This window comes from Dermacentor variabilis, chromosome 2, assembly GCF_050947875.1.
Source record: "Dermacentor variabilis isolate Ectoservices chromosome 2, ASM5094787v1, whole genome shotgun sequence".
NCBI classification, from domain to species: Eukaryota; Metazoa; Arthropoda; class Arachnida; order Ixodida; family Ixodidae; genus Dermacentor; species Dermacentor variabilis.
In genome coordinates, this window is record NC_134569.1 from 228,988,149 (window position 1) to 229,009,057 (window position 20,909).

General features: G+C 47.8%; 1 protein-coding gene and 1 pseudogene across 1 annotated transcript in view; both read right to left on the minus strand.

The window, feature by feature from the left end:
- Nucleotides 1-900: 900 nt before the first annotated feature.
- On the minus strand, nucleotides 901-14,054 carry LOC142570715 (uncharacterized; annotated as a pseudogene).
- A 2,453-nt stretch (nucleotides 14,055-16,507) lies between these two features.
- The window catches only part of LOC142570716 (ABC transporter G family member 23-like), an 80,722-nt gene continuing 76,320 nt past the window's right edge, over nucleotides 16,508-20,909 (minus strand). Inside the window, exon 8 of the mRNA XM_075679061.1 lies at nucleotides 16,508-16,615. Within this exon, the coding sequence (XP_075535176.1) occupies nucleotides 16,508-16,615 (108 nt within the window). The remainder of the gene's footprint in view (nucleotides 16,616-20,909) is intronic.

Consider the following 20,909-nt stretch of genomic DNA (forward strand, 5'->3'; position numbering starts at 1 on the left):
CGTGAACTTAAACGCGGTCGAGTCATTCCCGTTTTCAAAAAAGATGATCGCACGCTTACACAGAATTGTAGACCCATTTGCGTTCTTCCATTTTTAATAAAGTTCTTGAAAAACTTATCGAAAAGCGTCTAACAAAATATTTCTTTCCCCTTATCAGTTTGGCTTTCGTTCTGGCTTTTCAACTAATCTAGCACTTGTTTCTCTCACTGATTATCTTAAAAAAGCGATTGACGATGGTAATTTTGCAGCATCGATATTATTTCATCTATCCAAGGTCTTCGACACACTCATACAATTCTTTGTGCTAAACTTGAGGCTATCGGAATAACTGGTCCGCCTCTATTTCTAGTCCGCAGTTACTTACAAGATAGAAAACAAGTCGTTAGCGTTTCTGGGTACTACTCTAAAGAAGCTACTACTAACATTGGTGTACCACAGGGGTCCACGTTAGGTTCTCTACTTTTCCTAATTTATACATTTATGATCTGCCAAGTTGCCTTTCTTCATCGAAGTGTATTCTTTACGCTGATGATACCACTATATTAATTCTAACAATTGTATATCAACGCTAACACGTAAGCTAAACGAAGATCTCGTGAAAATTTCCACATGGTGTCAACTTAATAAGCTACAAATTAACCATAATAAGACCAATTCTGTCGTGCTTGCCTCACATCAGCGGTTGCCTGAACTCCTTCAATCTATTTCCATCAACAATCAACTAATCACTGCAGTTGAACATTGCACCTATTTAGGTGTGGAATTTGATCATCTTAAATTTCACCTTCACATAGCTAATGTGAAAAAGAAAATGGCATACGGAATATGCGTTTTAATCAAAGCACGACTATATTTCTCATTTTAGACTCTCAAGTCGCTTTATTATGCTTTTGTTCATTCTCATATTAACTGTAACATTTAATCATGGGGAAACACTTATAACAGTCACCTAACGTCGTTGCAAGTCATTCAGAATCTAGCTATTCGACTAATAACATTTTCACCTCGTAGCATTAGCGCAAATCAGCTGTCACATGCACATAATATTTTGAATATGACTGGTCTTGTTAAATATAACCTGGCCATATTTATTTTGCGGGCATTAAACAATGATATTCCAGCAACCATCATACCAAAGACATCCCTTACTAATGTAAATAATACTAGATTTGCAGGAAATATGAACTTCATTTTACCCTTCGTTAGCACCAACTATGGTAAGCAGTGATTACATTTTTCAGCTTTATCTCTGTGGAACACATTACCATTCCCTTTAATATTGTTCAAAACTCACAGGTTTCGTACAGAACTTATTTTCTTTTAGCTTCCTCGACTTTCCCATTTGAGTGTACTGTGTTACATTTTTACTTTCACTTTGTTTCTCTGTATGTCTCTTGCACTTTTTTTACTTCTTTTTTTTTCTCCTTAAGCTATTTTTTGTAGTTGCACCTTTTGTTGTCTCATCCAAAGCCTTGTTATTGCTTAATACATTCATCTGCTGCTTTTCTGTTCATTTATGCGTTGTCTCCTAATACCTTTATTATCGAAAATTTCACATGTTGCCATTGTTGTTTTATTAATTCTAGTCATCATGCACAGGAGATCCCATTTCAGTTTCTAACTACAGGACCTCCTTCTGTATATACTTATCATGTAATTATCCCCTTTTTTGTCTGATATAAACTGATTCTGATTCTGATTCTGCAGGCTCCATTGCCTCATCTCCTTTTAGCCGAACACCTTGAGCTGTAACTATAAACGTTTGCTGCAGGTTATTCTTATTATTCAAAGAAGTGAGATGCTTGCAAAATTTATTAGCTGCTTTTCTATCCTTTTTGTTCATTTTTGACAACCATTGGGTCCCCTTTCTTCTAATCCTCTCATTGATCAAATGGGATGCTTCCCTCCTACAGTTTAAAAAGTTATCCCATTTCTGTGTATTTCAGCTTCTGGTTCACTCTTCTGCATGTATATCTGTGTTCCTGGATGCTTCCTGACGTTTCTCTATGGCCTTCTTAACCTTCTCCTACCACCAGCTCTTGGGTTTCCGTCTTCTTTTCCCTTTGGACGTGACTCGTACCTTAGCGAGATTTAGCTCAAGTAGGCCTGTTAAAATTGCGTATGTCTATTCTGTTTCAGTATCCTTAGAAATTACTTCCTCAACTTCTTGGGCTACTATTTCCAGCTACTTTTACTAGTAAAAATCTAAAAATCTAAAATAGTAGTCTAAAAATAGTAATCTAAAAAATAGTAACAATCTGGTTGTTTATCTTACCTCCTCACTACTTTCGTTTCTCTTCCGAAACTCAGCTTGATACCTTTGTGATCACTACTGGGACTCCTGGAGCCATATTCATCTGCGTTCATTCCTCCTAGCCTATCATACATTCTATGTAACATTAGTGTATAATCTATCGTCAACTGCAGTACCCCTACCTCCCATACTATGTGCCGTTCACACTTCTCAGTACTGTTACAAATAAATACGTTATGCCTTTCCCACATATCCAGCAACAGTTTGCCCGCCGAATTTGTGTACTCGTCCATATCTTCTATGTGTGCATTCATATTTCCTAGTATAGTTATCTCTTAGCTTCTCCCTAGCTCATTAATGTCATCTGCTATGCATTCTACCAGTTCTTTTCGTTTGCTCTTTGGCATTTGCTTCTGTTCACAGGTATACAAAGCCAAGGAGTGTCTGCTCCCCTTCCCCTTTCCCTTTTAGCCATAAATATTCCTCACATTCCTGTTTGACCCTTTGATAATTCATAACTTGATGAATGAATGCCCAAATTCCACCCCCTTTCTGCTGCCCTCTCTTCTATTGTAATATTCCCATGCACGGTCATGATTACAGGGTGGTTGCCCCATGTCTCTAAGATGTGCCTCTGCAAACCCGCATACCATCAGCTCATCCTGCCTTAGCTGCTTGTCAATCTCCTCCCACTTCAGCCTATTCCTGCCACCTTGCATGCTAATATACCTTATGTCTGAATTACTTTGGCCCTCGCGCTTACGTTTATTTCTTCTCCTACAGACTCTACGTTTCCTGAATCTCGGGGCCTCTCCACGTACGTCTTCTTTTTTGTCTACACTGGTAGCCTCAGGGCTCTGCGTCCCCCCAAAAAAAGCCGTTGCTTGGCGGCCTATCCTAATACCTACCCTCCTGACCGTGGCATCACTGCAGTGAATGTCATACAGTGCAAAATAGTGAGAGCCAGGATCGTACACGTCTCAGTTTACCTCCATTACGCCGTGCCGAAGTCGTCTGCTCAAACCCCTAATAACAAGGTTAGCGTCAACCAACCTCCTTTACGTCCAGCTAGACTGCCCCTGGACCTCTGGGATTGTGCGTATGGTCACATGCACCTTTGCAGAGGCCTCTGCGTTTACACAATCCAACCTCTAATTGTCTTTTGAGGTTCTGGACCCTTTCCTTAAGCACATCGTCGAGACCAGCATGGATAACGACAAGGTTTTTGTCCTCCACGTTGTCCCATGTTATCTCCTGAGCTTTCGCCATTGCATCTCCCTGACTGGGCCTCCACCTTCCCCCACCTGTCTGCCTTCACTCTTGTAACATTCCACGATAAGCCTGCACAGCACCGAAGCACTATCTCTTTATTCTCCTTCTCCTTCCCCCCGTTACAACCAGAGCTGTCCTTTGTCCTCTCGACTCACTACACTCTCCCGGGTTTTGTTTCATCCATCCACTGCAAATAAGTGATGACGTTGGCAATGGCTGCTATTTCCATCGTACCGTTTTCCGTCGTGTAGCCGATGGTCTTGAGTACTCCTTCTTTTGTAGCCAATTTTAGGACTTTAAACAGACCCACACGTTTTTTGTTAGTATTGCCATATGTTGTCGCACCAGAACCAATCGCCTAATGAAATTGCCGGAATATTTGTGTTATGACGTTTGTCAAATGCTATCTTCATCGTTTCCCTGTGCTTCCTTTGCTGTTCCGAACTTTTATTCATTTCCTTCAAGTTAAGCTTCTCTGTTATGCCAAGTATATCGTCCGCGGGCAAATAGGCAGGCTTCTCAGAGGCTGCGCATTGAGGACTGTATCCCAGAGTGCGCGTATGAGATCTATTATGGTGCGACACAGCTACTTATAGACAACACTTCCACCCTCCTGGGAATCCTGGGTTCATACTGATATATTGTTGTATATCTCAGATAACTAGCGCTGCTAGTCCATTAGCTGATGGATGGCATGGTGCTGTGAACTTCAGGGTAATGTTTCTCTCTTTCGCCCACATTGCAAATGCCTAACTTGCATGCAAGGCGATTGTCGCATACGACACATTTCAATCCTTTAAACATGCCTTTATTCAAGACAGATATGACAGCATCAGTATTTTTTTTCCTGGCTTGACAGCTAGCATCCTTGAGCATTCATTAATGCACACTAAAAGGGCTGTGTTTTCTTCACTCCTTCGCTTTTTTTTCTCCAGTTCAGCGAAATCACCATGTACGCTTTCAAATGGCACATTTGAATGAGGTGGAAAAATTGTGCTGTCTGTCTTCTGCTTGTATTTCCTTTGTTCAGTTGACATTGTTGACAAGAGCTAATGTAATCGCTAATATATTTCCTCATACCGGGCCATGCAAATCTCCTCATCTTGTAGTATGTTCGCCAGAAGCCGTCATGACTTCCTGACTCTGGACTCTCGTGATAGGGGTCGAGAACTTTTGTTTTCAGTGTATCCGGTAAATGAAACTTTTCGTTTAAATACATAAGCTGTTCTGTGCCTTCCCACTTTTAATTGAATTCACGCTTTCCTCGTTCCTACATTTACTAACAATGGGAAGTCGAGAAAGTGCATCAGCATCTGACATATCTTGTTCGCTCCTGTGTGCCACCTCAAAATCAAACTGTTGAATTTCACTGATCGAGCGAGAAATTCACTCTTTCGGTTGATTACCATTCAGAAAATGAGTAAGCGCCTGATTGTCAGTGAACAATTTGAATTTCATGCCTTCTATGTACAATCGAAAATGCCTAATCTTTAGCACAACAGCCAATTTCTTTTTCAGTTGTGCTGTAGCTTTTTGTCGATTTTGTGAAAGAATAAGAGTATTATCCAATAACTTTTCTTCCTCTTTCGCTGCCACTCGTGCTCCTTCGTTGGTACAGTACACCACCTGCTCCGTAGTTCGATGCATCCTTTGCAAGTTCAAATGGAACAGTGAAGTCCAGTATTGTGAGGACATGATATGGCTAATGTCAAATCTCTGTACGCCTTCTCACATTCTTCAGTCCAAATAAAATCTATGTTTTTACGGAGTAGTTTGTTCAACGGATTAGCTCGTGCTGAAAAATCCTTTATGTAATTTCCAAAATGTCCTGCGAGGCCAAGGAATACTCTGACTGCGTGTGCATTGTCTTGCTTCTTCTGCCGTACACGTTCCATGGACTCCTCTTTTGTGCTCTTAGTGAATCCGTCAAAAATGCGACCGAGAAATCTAATTTTGTGTTTAAGAAATTCACTTTTCTTAAAATTCACTTTAACTTTGGCGTCGCTTAATGCCATCAAAAGAGATGTCAAGTGTATGGCGCGTGATGTTTCATCCTTGGAGTAGACTATGATGTCGTCTGCATACACCTTACAAAATAATCCGAGAAATGGCTTGAAAACATTATTCATCGTCTTTTGGAACCATGCTACACTGTTTTTCCATCCAAAAGGCAAAGGATTATATTCGTACACATCAAATGGAGTGACAAAGGCTGTATACATTGTATATTCCTCTTCGAGCGGAATCTGTCAAAATCCCTTGCAAATGTCTATACGGGCGAATATTTTGCAGCCTCCGGTTTCTTCAATTATCTCGTCCATCCTTGGCATTGGAAAAGGAAAAATGTCCGTTTTAGCTATTCAAGATCTGGTAATCAGTACACAGTCGCAAAGATCCGGCTTCTTTCGGAGCCAGAGTAATAGGCGGGGCGAACATCGACACCGATGGCCATATTACTCCAGCATTTAACATATTTTGGATCTCATTTTTCAACCAAAGTATCTTTTCGCGTGACATACTGTAAGGCTTTTTTCTGACCGGCGTAACACCTCTCAGCTTAAAGGGAACAGCAAATTTTGTTGTAGCCGGTGGATAGTTGCCTAGACAGATAAGTTCAGGGAATTTTTCACAAATTTCCTTTTCAAACTGAACAAGGCGGTCCGTGCCGTTCGAGGACGCGCACGTCTCGTTCGCCACAGTTGCTTCATCATACCAATAAAGGTTTACCTTCAGTGTCTGCATATCTGGTCTCGAAAGTAAGAATTTACAGTCACATTCCTTCGTGACAAGGACGTCGATATTAGCCCTCCAGCCTTGATAAGAGAGATTTGCTTTATCCCATTCATCATACATTTGTCTCGTCCCATCAAAGCTCGGTGGGGGGAAGAAGAAGACGGACGTAATCGCTAGGGTTCCATCTCGGCTCCTGCTCTATTGAATGATTTCGGCAAGATTTTCGCCTCTAATCTCCATCATGTTGTTACCAACGCACGTCTAAAGGGAAGAGGATCACATCGATATCAAACTTTTTTCGGTGAGTGGCCTCTTTTCCATTTTATGAACGTTTTTGTGCTCGGACCACGCCGCCGCCTTTCTGGCCCTAACGACAAGCCTAGCCCGGCGTAGCGCCGATCGGCGCCATCAAGTGTAGCTGGACCAACAATTATGAGATCTCAGTGACTATGCAGATGACGGTTGAAGGGGAGGATCTTCCTCCTGAAGAATTTTCAACAGAATTTGGATGGCAGTCGGCAGTTTCGAAGCATATGTCCGCCAAGGCAGACTCTGCCAAGCGCCCTAGCGGCGGCATATGGGGGAATAAGCCTAACGCCGGTGCCTCATTCAGCACTCAGGAAAATGGAAATAAGCTCAAGAGCAAAATCATCAGGGCATCATGGATGCCTCCCATGCCCAAGGAACATGCCAGAATTATCATACGACCCCGCGAAGGGCTGAATATTGCCAAGACAGGGCCGACCGTGATCGGTAAGGCGATCGTGGAAGCGGCGGGTCTTACCCCTACGCAGATAAGCTCGGACATCATTTGTCCTAACAAACAACAAAACATTCTGGTGGCCAGCATGCCCAACCGAGACAACGCTTCAAAATACACAAGAATCAGAGCAAGAATGTTTGAAGTCAGTACATACGAGGCCGCCCCCCACACCACGTGTAAAGGAGTAATCAGACACATCAACCTCAACGACAGTCCATCGGACCTGGAACGTAACATCGTCAACGAGAGAAACCCACTGACCTTGGCGGTCAAAAGAATTAAGAACACAGGCACAATCATCATTGCTTTCGACGGACTCAAGGTTCCGAACTTCGTACGATATGGCCCAGTCCTTGTGAAATGCTTTCCTTATCGCAAACAAGTCGATATTTGCTACACGTGCGGAAAACTCGGCCATCGTGCCGACGTTTGCCCGACTCCCGAAGAGTCCACCTGCAGGGGATGTGGGGCGGTCAACCCGGACGATCAACACCAGTGCACGCCAAAGTGTGGGTTGTGCGGGGGCCCACACCCTACGGCGGACAAAACGTGCAAGGAGAGATTCCAGATCCCGTACGTCGTCAGAAGGAGGCGATGGGAGAGTGCGACGGTGGAAGCTTCGACAAATGGGGCTTCGTCAACACCACATAGCAGCGAAAGCAAGAAACACTTCGAGCAACCTCCACCGCAAGAGCCTAGGGGGCGCTCCCGATCCAGGGGACGCTCTCGCTCCAGAGGGAGCCCCCGGAGTCGCTCTCGATCCAGAGGGCGCTCTTGTTCCAGAACCAGGACCAGATCACGCTCCAGGGGTCGCTCCGGATCCCGGCGTCGAGGCAGTCAAGTCCGGTTTAAGTCCTGCTCGAAGTCCTGCTCCAGAGATCGCCGACCCGAGTGCTACCCGACCCGGGCCGACCGAGTTCGTGGAACGCCGGAAAAGGTAACGCGGGGCTCACCGCCAGAGCATGATAGATGTAACAACATACTAGCACAACTTGAGCGCGAAAACGAGATGATGAAGAACACAATAGGTCGACTGATGACATAAATTGCTGAGATTAAGACGGGCGGTCAACCCGTCATGGCTGACAAGCAGCCAGCCACTCCCCAGCTAATGGAAATCCCCGTGGTTGAGAAGAGCGATACGGATAAGCGACCGGCCGCTCCCCAGCCAATGGAAGTCCCCATGGTTGAGAAGATCGATACAAAGAGGCCCGCTAAAAAGAAGGCAATCGCTAACGAGCAAGAAAGAGCACCAGGCAGGGCCAAATAGGAGATTCGCGAGTTGCTCTCCCCTCTCAGTGACAGCATTAAGCAGATAAATGAAAAGTTCTCGCTCTTCCAAAGCAACATGGCTTCAATGGAGGAGCGCACTATTCAGCGGATCAGCAAAATTGAATCCTTCTTAGAAAACGTTGTAGCACCTGTGCTGGTACCTAAAGCTCCTACACCCCCAACAACCGCATCGACTAGTAACAGGTCGGGGGCGATCGGCTCTCCGATGGTTAGCACAGCTACTCAAGAGCAATACGATGGCCACTCAAACTAGCTCATTCAAGATGTGGCAATGGAATTGCAGGGGTTTCCTTCCCAAGAGGGCTCCCCTGCAACGATATATTCGCTCGCATGCAGAGAAGCCAAATGTTATCATTTTACAAGAAACGTTAACATCTAACGTCACGCTGTCTGGCTACAGGCCCGTAGCAAAGCACGAAAAAGGACGGGGGATCGCCGTACTGGTTAGCAACAAGCTGACCCACATCACTCACGACCTTAAGATGACCGCAACTAAAGTCGAATACATGATGATAGAGATCATCCCTAGCCCAATGAAGCGCCAAAGTATATTCATCCTGAATGTCTACAGTAGTCCCAAAGCTCAAAGACAGCGCTTCAAAGCCCTAATCACCAAGGCCACGCAACTAGCGCGCGACTCCCCTTTGATCATAGCTGGTGACTTCAACGCGCCGTACCACACCTGGGGCTACCCATATAACACTAAAAAGGGGGAGGACCTCTGGCGTGAGGCTCTAAACCTAAACTTGATGCTAGTCACGGACCCAGCGTTCCCCACCAGATGCGGAGCATCGTCGAGCCGTGACACGACACCGGATCTCACCTTTGTCAGGAGCATTGCAGCGGTCAAGTGGACGAACCTCGGGGTAGACTTAGGTAGCGACCGTTATATCTTGGCCACGCACCGCCAAGTCGACCAGAAGAGACAGCGCATGTTCCAGTACACAGACAGGGACAAATTTCGCAAAATTAGGGAAGAGCGAATGGAGAGTGAGGACAAGCCTAGCCTCGAACAATGAGTTGCACAGGTTAGACATGACACCAAAGCTACCACCAAAGAGGTTTGTACCGACCTCCCGGTGGAAAAGATGGACAGCCGTCTCGCTCACCTATTGGAGGCCAAGCAATCCCTCTTCGCCAGGTGGAAAGGACAACGGCTCAACCGCAGGCTCAGAAAAAAGATATCGGAAATCAATAGAACTATAGAGGAACACTGCAGAGCCCTCTGTAAACAGCAATGGGATGAGGTGTGCAACTCGATCGACGGGCAGATGCGCAACGGGGGCACCTGGAACCTCCTAAAACATCTCCTCGACGAGACGAACGCTAAAACCAACCAACGCAACACAATGGCGCGCACTCTACACACAGCCAAGCGAGAATATTCGAGCAAGGAAATTTTATCGAAACTCGTACAGAAGTACCTATCGGTCGCATCGTGCCCTACACCACCTTCTCCTGACTACGAAGGCTCCGAAAACCCTGAGCTCGACGCTGAATTGGGGATGGAGGAGATCAGGCAGGCGCTCCACGCCCTCAACGGCAGATCGGCTCCGGGTCCGGACAAGATCACAAACAAAGCTCTACGGTATCTGGACGAGAAGTCCATCGAATACCTAGCGGACATCATTAACCAAGCATGGAGCAGTGGTAAAGTCCCGGAAATGTGGAAATCTGCCAAAACCATTCTCATCCCCAAGCCAGGTAAGCCGCCCAGCCTCGATAACCTCCGCCCAATTTCGCTCACATCGTGCGTGGGGAAAGTTGCTGAGAACGCAATCCTAAACAGGCTTTCACGCTACCTGGAGGCCCACGACATTTACCCACACAACATGATCGGCTTCAGGGTCGGACTCTCGACGCAGGACGCGATGAAGCTCATCAAGCATCACATTATTGACTGTAATACGCGGGACACGAGAGCCATACGAGGTCTAGATCTGGAAAAGGCATTGGATAACATTCTTCACTCGTGCGTTTTAAACACAATCTCAAGCCTAAACCTGGGGAAGCACTTTCATTCCTACACGAGATCTTTCCTGTCAGACAGAGAAGCCACTCTTAAGATCGGGGACCTGACTTCAGACATGATCAAGCTGGGGTCTAAGGGGACGCCACAAGGGTCAGTCATATCCCCAACCCTCTTTAACCTCGTCATGATTGGTCTATCCCGGACACTCTCTGCTCTTGACGGTATCAGTCGACGCAGACGCAGACGACGTTACCATCTGGTGTACGGGAGGTAGTGACGGACAGGTAGAGACGGCCCTGCAAGAGGCGATTGATGCTACCGAGAGATACCTTGAGTCCACGGGCCTTCGGTGCTCACCGCACAAGTCGGAACTGCTACTTTATCGACCCAAGCGCAGAGGCCCGAAACCAAAGGGATGGAAGCCACTTGCCGAATGCGACATAAAACTGCGCACAAAAGACGGAGGCTATATTCCGAGAGTGGATGCTATCCGGATTCTCGGCATGATGGTAGAGTCAAGTGGTTCAAGCAACCAGCAGTGCTGCGACTCACTAAGAAGACGGACAATGCCATCAGACTAATCAGAAGAGTGGCCAACCGGCAGCAAGGCCTCGGAGAAGATAATCTCGTGAGATTGGTACATGCGTTCTTAATGTGTCATTTCACTTACGTCGCGGCCATGCACAACTGGCAAAGATCGGAGAGGGATAAGCTCAATGCATTAATCAGGAAGGCAATCAAGAGAGCTCTCGGCCTCCCCATATACACTCCCACAGAACGCTTACTTCAACTTGGCATGCATAACACGCTAGAGGAAATAGCGGAAGCACAGGAGAGGGCCCAGTTCATCAGGCTATCACCACACAAGCTGGAAGACACATCTTACAGGAGCTGGGCGTTCCTTCCAGAGTAATCAAAACAAAGTTCTGCAGCATCCCTCGAGAGCAGCGGGACCGCATCACTGTCGCGCCGATCCCACGAAACGTCCACCCAGAACACAACGTGGGAAGACGCCGGGCGCGCGCGAAAGCTCTCCTGGAAAAGGCTCGTGAACGGACTTCGCAGAACAGTTTCGTAGACGCAGCGCGCTACGCCGACGGACAGGCCTTCGCTGTAGTTAGCGTAAATCATGAAAGCCAAATAACGAACGCAATCTCGATTCGGACGACGTCCTCTGAAATCGCAGAGCAGGCTGCAATAGCGATGGCCTTATTGGACGACAAGAGGACATCAATCTACAGTGACTCGATAGCAGCTGTTAGGGCATTTGCCAAAGGAACCATATCCGAGCTGGCCCTAGGGATATTAGGAAGTAAAGAGATCAAGCCACACACATTTCTGGTTTCCAGCCCACATGGGACAGATCGAGGGTGCCCCGCCCAACCTCAATGAGTCGGCACGCGGAGCTGCGCGAGGGATCATCAACCGCGTAGCTACCGGGCAGCGTGACGCTGGGGGTACTGGCAATCGGGACTCTCCTTCCTCGTACACCGAAATTACTAAGCACTTTTACTTGGCTCGGAGGATCTACCCCCTCCCACATTGCAAATTCAATAGACCTCAGGCTTTGACACTAAGGCTTCTACAGACGGGGGCATACCCAAACCCCCTACTTCTTCACAACATGTACCCCGAAATTCAGACGACAAATGCATGTGCACTATGCAATGGCTTAGCGAACTTACCTCACATGCTCTGGCGATGCCCCGTGTTACGCGGCGATAAAAGTAACACTTCTTCACGCTGGGATGCTGTCCTACGCAGCCCCAACCTCGAAGAACAGTTATGGGCTGTCCAACGGGCCCGCGACGCAGCGGAGAGGCTCGGCGTCTCTGTCCCGACGTGGGAGCGGCCCGCTGCGCGCTAGGGCGCGCCCTAAAGGACCCTAATAATGTTTTTCATCCATCCATCCATCAAAGCTCGGCACCTGCACCGGTCTTCCTCTATTTCGTCACCTTTAACAAGAGCCTCATTTATTACAGATACATATGCACTATTATCAACCAGTGCATCAACATCGTCTCCATTTATATTGAGCTTAATATAGACAAGGCTAAGGGCGGTTAGAAAAACAGTCTCAGTTTTTGTCGTCAGGTGGGACTGGACACCCTCTTTTATTAGTTTTTTTTGGTTGCGCTTCCTGTGAATGAGAGGCTACTGGTTCAGCGTCATCGCTCTTAGTGGACATTAAGTTGATGACTCGATTTCGGCCATGACGATTTTCGAGATCGCGAGACCTCTATGGAGCCCTTTCGAAAGTTTGATCTGTCCGATGCACATATTGTGGTGCAAAATCGGTACAGATGTTCCTGAAACATCCCAACAGTTCAGCAAAATGCGTTGGCGGGCTAGTTGGTGCGAATCCATGCATACTTTCTTTAGCACAAAACAACAAACACAAGAAAGACTCGGGACAAGGCGCCTTGTCCTGTCGTCTTTATTGTGTCTGTTGTTTTGCGCTAAACAAAGTATTCATGGATCCCAACAGTTCTTCGATAGTTTTAGGCGACTTGCGCCTGCCTCTGAAATTCCTTAGGTAAGCCATGAACAATTAGTGGCACTACTGCGGGCTCCGGTAGCTCTGCATTTCTCATGTGAAGAAGCCGCCTTTTCTCGTAAAAATGCTCTAGGGGCCTTCCTGCACGATATTTATAATATAGGTTGGTCCTACCTTTCAACAGGGTTTTCGTCAAAAGCTGCCAAAAAGCTTGTTCTCCGCTGCTTCTATGTATCCGTCATATGTCTAGCGTAATGGATGTCATACTACTTCTTGGCAAGTCCACTGAGAAACTGACGCATGTTCCTGATGCAATGGCAGGGTTCGTCCCAGGAGTTCTCCTTACATGCTTCTTCGTAGAACTGGATCCAAGTCCCTGGGCTTGAGCTCTCTCCATCAAAGACGTCGGGCTTTAACATCTGCTTTTTTGTCGTTGTTGGGCTTGAATAACAGTCAGAACATTTTCCATGAGTTGCTGCTGTCGCTTGGCGTGGAATGGTACAACTCTTGTAAAGACGCCCTCCTCAACCCTCGCTACGTTGGAGCGCCCCTCCCCCCCCCTCACCAGGACTCTTCTTGGCTGAACTCGTTCACCTCCAGCCTGCGATTTCTCTCCTTAAATTCGTGCTCACTGGCCCTCCGCCGACCGTACGGTACTGCCACGGTGCAACAGGCTCGCTGCCGCTCGTCCCGCTTTACCCGAAGCCTCCTACGCTACATCACTGTAGCGTTGTGGAGCCCCCGTGCTCCGGCTAGCTCCCGCGTGCGGTTCTACGGCTCCTAGGTGTCCCTTCCTGCCTGTTCCTTTGTTCTCATCACGTGCCTCTGCCTGAGACTCCCCACTGTCCTCACCCTCCGCCTGTCTCTGCTCCGAACCGGCATTACACGCCGCCTGCGCCATTAGCGCCTCCACCCCCTATTCCAGTTCGGCCCGCTTTTCCAGTTCTTTTAGCTCGCCAGCTATTCTCTCTAGCAGGTTGGTCTTAGCCCCCTCCCTCTCAAGCACTTCGCCGATCTGAGTTTCGAGCTGAATCCACCGCTCTCGCTCCATCTTCAGCTCCCCTTTGAGCTCCTCAAGACTAGCTGCCCGTGCCGCTTCTATCCGCCGCACAGCCACCTTTAATCCCTTACACAGCCTGCACTCGAAGCTAACCTTCTCAGCGTCGGCTGAACTTGCGAAGTCCGTCTCATCCAAGTAACACCAACGTTTGCACTCCTCGCATTCCACTAGCTCGCCACCACCCGTGACTTTCCTAGCCTGACGCTCCATCACCTTCCCGACCACTTCACAAAAAAGCCCGCCAACATACCCAAGCAAAGGCCCACGGTAAGCCCTACGGCAATCTCGCTATCCGGCTACCCCCGCTAGCCTCCCTCCACTTACCACGGTTTTAGAACTGTCGCCCTACACTACTCACGCCATGCACGACGACTCGCCCGAACACCTAACAAGCAATGCCGCCAATATTCTCAATCAAAGACGCATGGTACGCACGGCAATCTCGCTTTCCAGGTACACCTCAGCTAGCCTCCCCGCACCTAACGTCAACAGTCGTCATGCACTTGCGAGAGAACCACGTCGCGCTTTTCCAAGAAGCCGAGAGAGGATGTGGCAAGCGATTAGCGATTTCGCACTGTCCCACAGGCGTTTCGTGCACCACCTTCAGGATGAGCATACATTTCTAGACTGCACCACCTTCAGGTTCGGCGGCCAATATTTTTTAGTTAGATTGCGCGAGAAACACCGCGCTACACGCGACAACAACGCGTCGCAGCAAAATATAAAGAAACCGACGATTCAACTTAGACAGTATTGTAAACATTATTACGGCACAAAGGTGGACCGAAACAAGCGAAAATGCTCTGCATTCCCTGACGTAACATTGACGCACCGGTGCCGTCACGTGAACGACAAATTCCAAAATAGTGTGCTGTATCTTTTTTTCCTCTAGTTTCAATACCTTTCCTGCCAAACACACGGAAAAAGAGCTCTGAAAGAATAATTAAAGCGGAAAACAGAGAGTGCCACTTTGCAGAAGACGAGCGCATAAGAAGTTGAAACCAACAACTAAGGTATACACCTCTAGAAAGGAAAATATAAAGTTTCTTGCGTGTGTCTAACCACATCCTCAAAAAGCCCGCACTAATCGCAAAAAATGCACGAAAGAAATGAAAATTGGCAGACTCTACCTTCCCCGAAACAACGGATGTCACGAAATCTAAACATGATTGCTTACATGATTATCATGATCACAGCTCTTCACCAATAAGGCTTAGGAACGTACAGTTAGTATTGGGTGCGAGCTTTTCGATGCAGAGGCGGGGGCCTGAATTTACAAAAAAACAAAAACTTCTAGCATTGCTTGTAAGAGAGACTGTCAGCCAATCTTGATGTCTATGGCAAAAAAGCGCTTACGAAAGGAAAGGTTTGTCAATTGGGCTCAGCTACGCGTCAAGACTGTTTCTGCGCACAGAGCGACATCAAGCGACTCCTGTGAGGGCTCAATCGTCGGACGCCTGGTTAGCTGTTTAACCACACGGTCGGTATCGCTGTTCTCAGTGTTCTCTTACTGGCTTCTGTGGCATAATGTACGAGCTCTGCTTTCTGATAGAAAGCCTCCGAATTTATTCGCCCTCGCCCAGCTTTCTGTCCTTTCATTTGGAGGTATGCCTCTGCTTCCAGACTCTCATCTGGGATGTCGGCGAGATGCTGCGCTCGCGGACTTTCTTCGCACTCGTGGACAAGCAATCGTGCACAAGAGGCAATGGGAGCATGATTGACATTACAGGGTATCGGTCTGCGCCATATGTGATTTGCTACCGAGATGTGTGGCATGTGAGGCTCACTGCGCGTGCGCGTCTTCTACCAGCCACTCTGCCGCACATATTATCACGATTGCGTAACAACACGGCAGCTCCGATTTCTCGCTTCCACGCGAATTCGCCCTTGCCGCTGCTCATCGTAGTGACGGCCACAAACAAATGGCGAATTCAGCCATCGCGTTGTCCCTTCTCACGCTGAGGCCAAGTTATTAGCAATGGTTTGTGGTTTGTCTTTCGTGCTACTCGTCATATGTAGGAACGGCCTCCGAAATTTTAAAGGCTGCTAGGTATAGAGAACATCTGAAAGTGTTCTGTCTTCCACGTAGAAAATGGCGCCACTGTACTAGCGCTTATGATGCGTTGGTGACGCACAACACTTTCAAGGTCTACTTGTTCAAGGCGTCAATCATTTCTTTATACAGTAAGCACGGCACGCGGTGACAGTATGCAAAACGTTGATCTCTCGGCATATCTATCGGCGCAGAGGCGGCGCATGCACACATTGCCAGATGTGTCACGGTAACGTGTCACGCAAAACTGCAAGTTAAAGATTTCTACTTACCCGAATCACTTGAAGCGTAACGCTAAAGGGACACGCAATACGACCAAGACGCGGCGCTTACGCATTCGGTAATCAAATACCAAATAGGATATCTGTCTGTCGTTTTGAATTTACATTCAGTTGACATCATTGACATTATGGAGGGTAAGTACGTGAACTGCTTGTACCAATTCGCCCCCGGTGTTGGCACTTTACGACTGTATTAACGGGCGCGTCCTTCCAGGGTACGTTCCGAACACTCCTCGACTAGCAATCAGTTTCACCTGTTACCCGACAGTTTTGTAGGCGTAAAATGTAGCAACATGCTAATGGGGAAACAAAGAAGAAAGCCCGGCTACTCACCGCTGCTCAAGTATGAAGCTGTAGTTGCCGGGGATGTGGATGGTGCCCCAAACGTCCTCTCTCCGCACGGCAGCGAACGCCTCGTCGCGGTTCGGGTACACCTTCTGCGCATCGACAATGAACAAACGCTCTGAGCGCCATCCACCATCTCCATAGTCGCCACAACACAGCCTGGGCCGATGTCCCAGCTGCCTCTCCATAAACTCTCTCTGATTGCGCCATACTCGAAGTCACGGAAGGACGAAGTGAACTAGGAGGGAGCATCACGTCGCGCAGCCGATCTTGGCAAGCGAACTCACCATGAAGCCATTATCTTCGTTTTTTTTTTTTCATCTCAGTGTCGGCCCCAACCATAACCTTTCAGACTAAGCGTATTAGCCGGACATGCTGGGTTGCCGATAGCTTTTTATGGATGCGCACTTGTTCGGCTGCCCTGCATGCCGCTGCTCTGCCCGCAGAGCAGGAGAGTAGCGGGAGGACCTACCGCGTGCTCTCACGAGACGAGTACGTGTTGGGCCAATACGTTTGGCTTTAGTCTTCCGTCGTGTTGCGCAATGCTATTTCCTAGCTCTTGTCTGCATGCTTTCAGGGATCTTCAGTCACTCTGCCATACCTGAGGAATATAAATGACAAGTAGCGAAGGAGAATGCACACAGGCGAGTACTCGCTTGTGTTCTTTTCCTTCCGCATGTTTCGCGTCCCGGAAGTACTATGCCTAAGTAGCTAACTAAGATGGACACTTGGCGTTGCGGAAAGGGAAACACGTTTGCGGATTCAGATACATAATTAGAATTTGCAGTGCGCGATTAGAGACGACGACGAAAATCAACGTATGATATTGTCGCGATGCGAAACATGGACAGGCAGACAAGATACGAGGACGAAGAAGTCCTGAGGAGATTCCGCCGCCATGTTCTAGTATAAACCGGTGCCTTCAGCATTCGCCTCGCATAAACAACGTTTGGGCTTGTCTCCATCTTGCAACAATATTATTGTTTTGATTTCGATTCAGGCGATATTTATATACATCGTGTACTTGCGAAAACGTTAAAAAAGTAAGCCTAGTTGAAAGTAGGGCTGTGTGTGTCGTCTTCCTTTCCTGTCACAGTCTAATCGTGCTGCACATTCTAATCATGAAACAAACGATACCAGACACAAACTTAAGGTTGTGGTGTTTCATAACCTTAGCTTTGTGTCACAGCCTTGTAGTGACACAAGACGTTGACAAACACGAAGCAAACGAGACCAAAGAAGCGGGGCACAAAGCGAAGGCTGCATTGTTCCCTGGGCACTCGGAAAGGCTGTATTCTCACCTGGGCGCTTATACTATTGTCATAGCGATCGGCCTTTCCGGGTAGGCGCTCGTGGCACAGTGCTGGGCTTGCCTGGCGAGCTGCTTTGTCCGACCAATGCAGCTGGTGCTCGGACGCGGCAGCGTAAATGCGCTGCCGTCTGTCGGCTGGTCGCTCTTAGATAGGAAATCGCATCAGTTACTAATCAAAAGCTAGTAACTTCTTGTGCTCAACTTAACGAAACTAGTCTTCGAGTGAGGACCGTTAGTAGCGGCGCCGGTAACTGCATTCACTACCTAAAGGAGGTGCTGTGTACGACTAGCAAGTGTAGTCAGTTTACTAATGATAGAAATATTGCACCAAAATAGCGGCATCTGCTGCTCAAATGAGTTAGCGGTACCTGTTTAGTTTACAAGTAGTACTCGAACTGCCAAGAAATAAGAGGTCTCTTCTATTGCAAAATAGTGCAATATATGCACGCATGCGGAAAACATGAGGGAATGAAAGCGAAGACCGTGCGTAATGCCACAAAGTTTCAGCGATATTTGAAACATCATCAAATAATGGCCTGCAAGGGTCACGCCCCTTACATTTTTTTCATTTATTTAGTCGTTCAAGAACAGACACATCAGTCCAACCAGGAGCAGATTTAATAGTAACAGTCCAGAATATTACGTTGAAGATTTAGGATTCCTTTTTTACGACTTCAAGTTAAACATGACGCGAAGAAACACGTGGAGAAATAGCCGATGAGACTTATCAGGCATTTATTTCCACTTTCGAACGTTATTCCACGTTCAAGCTCAGCAGAGCAGGTAACAACACGAAGAAGGGGTTTTCAATAGCGTCTGCATAGAGCTCGAACCAGGTTGACCATGAGAGAGAGTCCGGCAGGGAGGACGAGATGATGTAAAAACAAATAACATAATTTTATTGGTGCTTACGGATGAGCGGTGCGCTCCAAGAGAAAAAGTACAGCAACGTTCGGCGTGCGTGCTCCTGTACGCAAGTCTAGAGAATATGTGTTCGTGGCGTCTCGCTGACTCTCCTACACTTTACACCATCTTGGCAACCACATTGTCTCTCGCTTCCTGGTAGAGGACCTTGTCAGCACACTGGTCAACCAACACAGAGGAATACGGAGAGAAACCACTCCCTGGTGTAGAAGTGGTGAGTGTAGGTCATGAAGGGTCAGCTAGCAAAAAGGAATACGGAGAGAAACCACTCCCTGGTTTAGAGGTGGTGAGTGTAGGTCATGAAGGGTCAGCTCACGCAAAGGAATACGGAGAGAAACCACTCCCTGGTTTAGAGGTGGTGAGTGTAGGTCATGAAGGGTCAGCTCACAAAAAGGAATACGGAGAGAAACCATTCCGTGGTGAAGAGGTGGTGAGTGTAGGTCATGACGGGCCATCTCACACAAAGCTATACGGAGAGAAACCACACCCTGGTGCAGATGTGTTGGAGTCTAGGTCATGACGGGTCAGCTCACACAAACCAATACGGAGAGAAACCACTCCCTGGTTTTGAGGTGGTGAGTGTAGGTCATGAAGGGTCAGCTCACAAAAAGCAATACGGAGAGAAACCACTCCCTGGTGTAGAGGTGGTAGGTGATGACGGGTCAGCTCACAAAAAGGAATACGGAGAGAAACCGCTCCCTGGTTTAGAGGTGGTGAGTGTAGGTCGTGACGGGTCAGCTCACACAAAGCAATACGGAGAGAAACCACACCCTGGTGTAGATGTGTTGGAGTCTAGGTCATGACGGGTCAGCTCACACAAACCAATACGGAGAGAAACCACTCCCTGGTTTTGAGGTGGTGAGTGTAGGTCATGAAGGGTCAGCTCACAAAAAGCAATACGGAGAGAAACCACTCCCTGGTGTAGAGGTGGTAGGTGATGACGGGTCAGCTCACAAAAAGGAATACGGAGAGAAACCGCTCCCTGGTTTAGAGGTGGTGAGTGTAGGTCGTGACGGGTCAGCTCACACAAAGCAATACGGAGAGAAACCACACCCTGGTGTAGATGTGTTGGAGTCTAGGTCATGACGGGTCAGCTCACACAAACCAATACGGAGAGAAACCACTCCCTGGTTTTGAGGTGGTGAGTGTAGGTCATGAAGGGTCAGCTCACAAAAAGCAATACGGAGAGAAACCACTCCCTGGTGTAGAGGTGGTAGGTGATGACGGGTCAGCTCACAAAAAGGAATACGGAGAGAAACCGCTCCCTGGTTTAGAGGTGGTGAGTGTAGGTCGTGACGGGTCAGCTCACACAAAGCAATACGGAGAGAAACCACACCCTGGTGTAGATGTGTTGGAGTCTAGGTCATGACGGGTCAGCTCACACAAACCAATACGGAGAGAAACCACTCCCTGGTTTTGAGGTGGTGAGTGTAGGTCATGAAGGGTCAGCTCACAAAAAGCAATACGGAGAGAAACCACTCCCTGGTGTAGAGGTGGTGAGTGTAGGTCATGACTGGTCATCTAGAAAAAAGGAATACGGAGAGAAACCACTCCCTGGCGTAGAGGCCGTGAGTGTAGGTCATGAGGGGCCAGCACACACAAAGGAACACGGAGAGAAACCACTCCCTGATGTAGAGGTGGTGAGTGTAGGTCATGACGGGTCAGCTCACGCAAAGGAATACGGAGAGAAACCACACCCTGGTGTAGATGTGTTGGAGTCTAGGTCATGACGGGTCAGCTCACACAAACCAATACGGAGAGAAACCACTCCCTGGTTTTGAGGTGGTGAGTGTAGGTCATGAAGGGTCAGCTCACAAAAAGGAATACGGAGAGAAACTGCTTCCTGGTTTAGAGGTGGTGAGTGTGGGTCGTGAATGGTCCGCTCACAAAAAGGAATACGGAGAGAAACTGCTTCCTGGTTTAGAGGTGGTGAGTGTGGGTCGTGAATGGTCCGCTCACAAAAAGGAATACGGAGAGAAACCACTCCCTGGTGCAGAGGTGGTGAGTGTAGGTCATGACTGGTCATCTAGAAAAAAGGAATACGGAGAGAAACCACTCCCTGGCGTAGAGGCCGTGAGTGTAGGTCATGAGGGGCCAGAACACACAAAGGAACACGGAGAGAAACCACTCCCTGATGTAGAGGTGGTGAG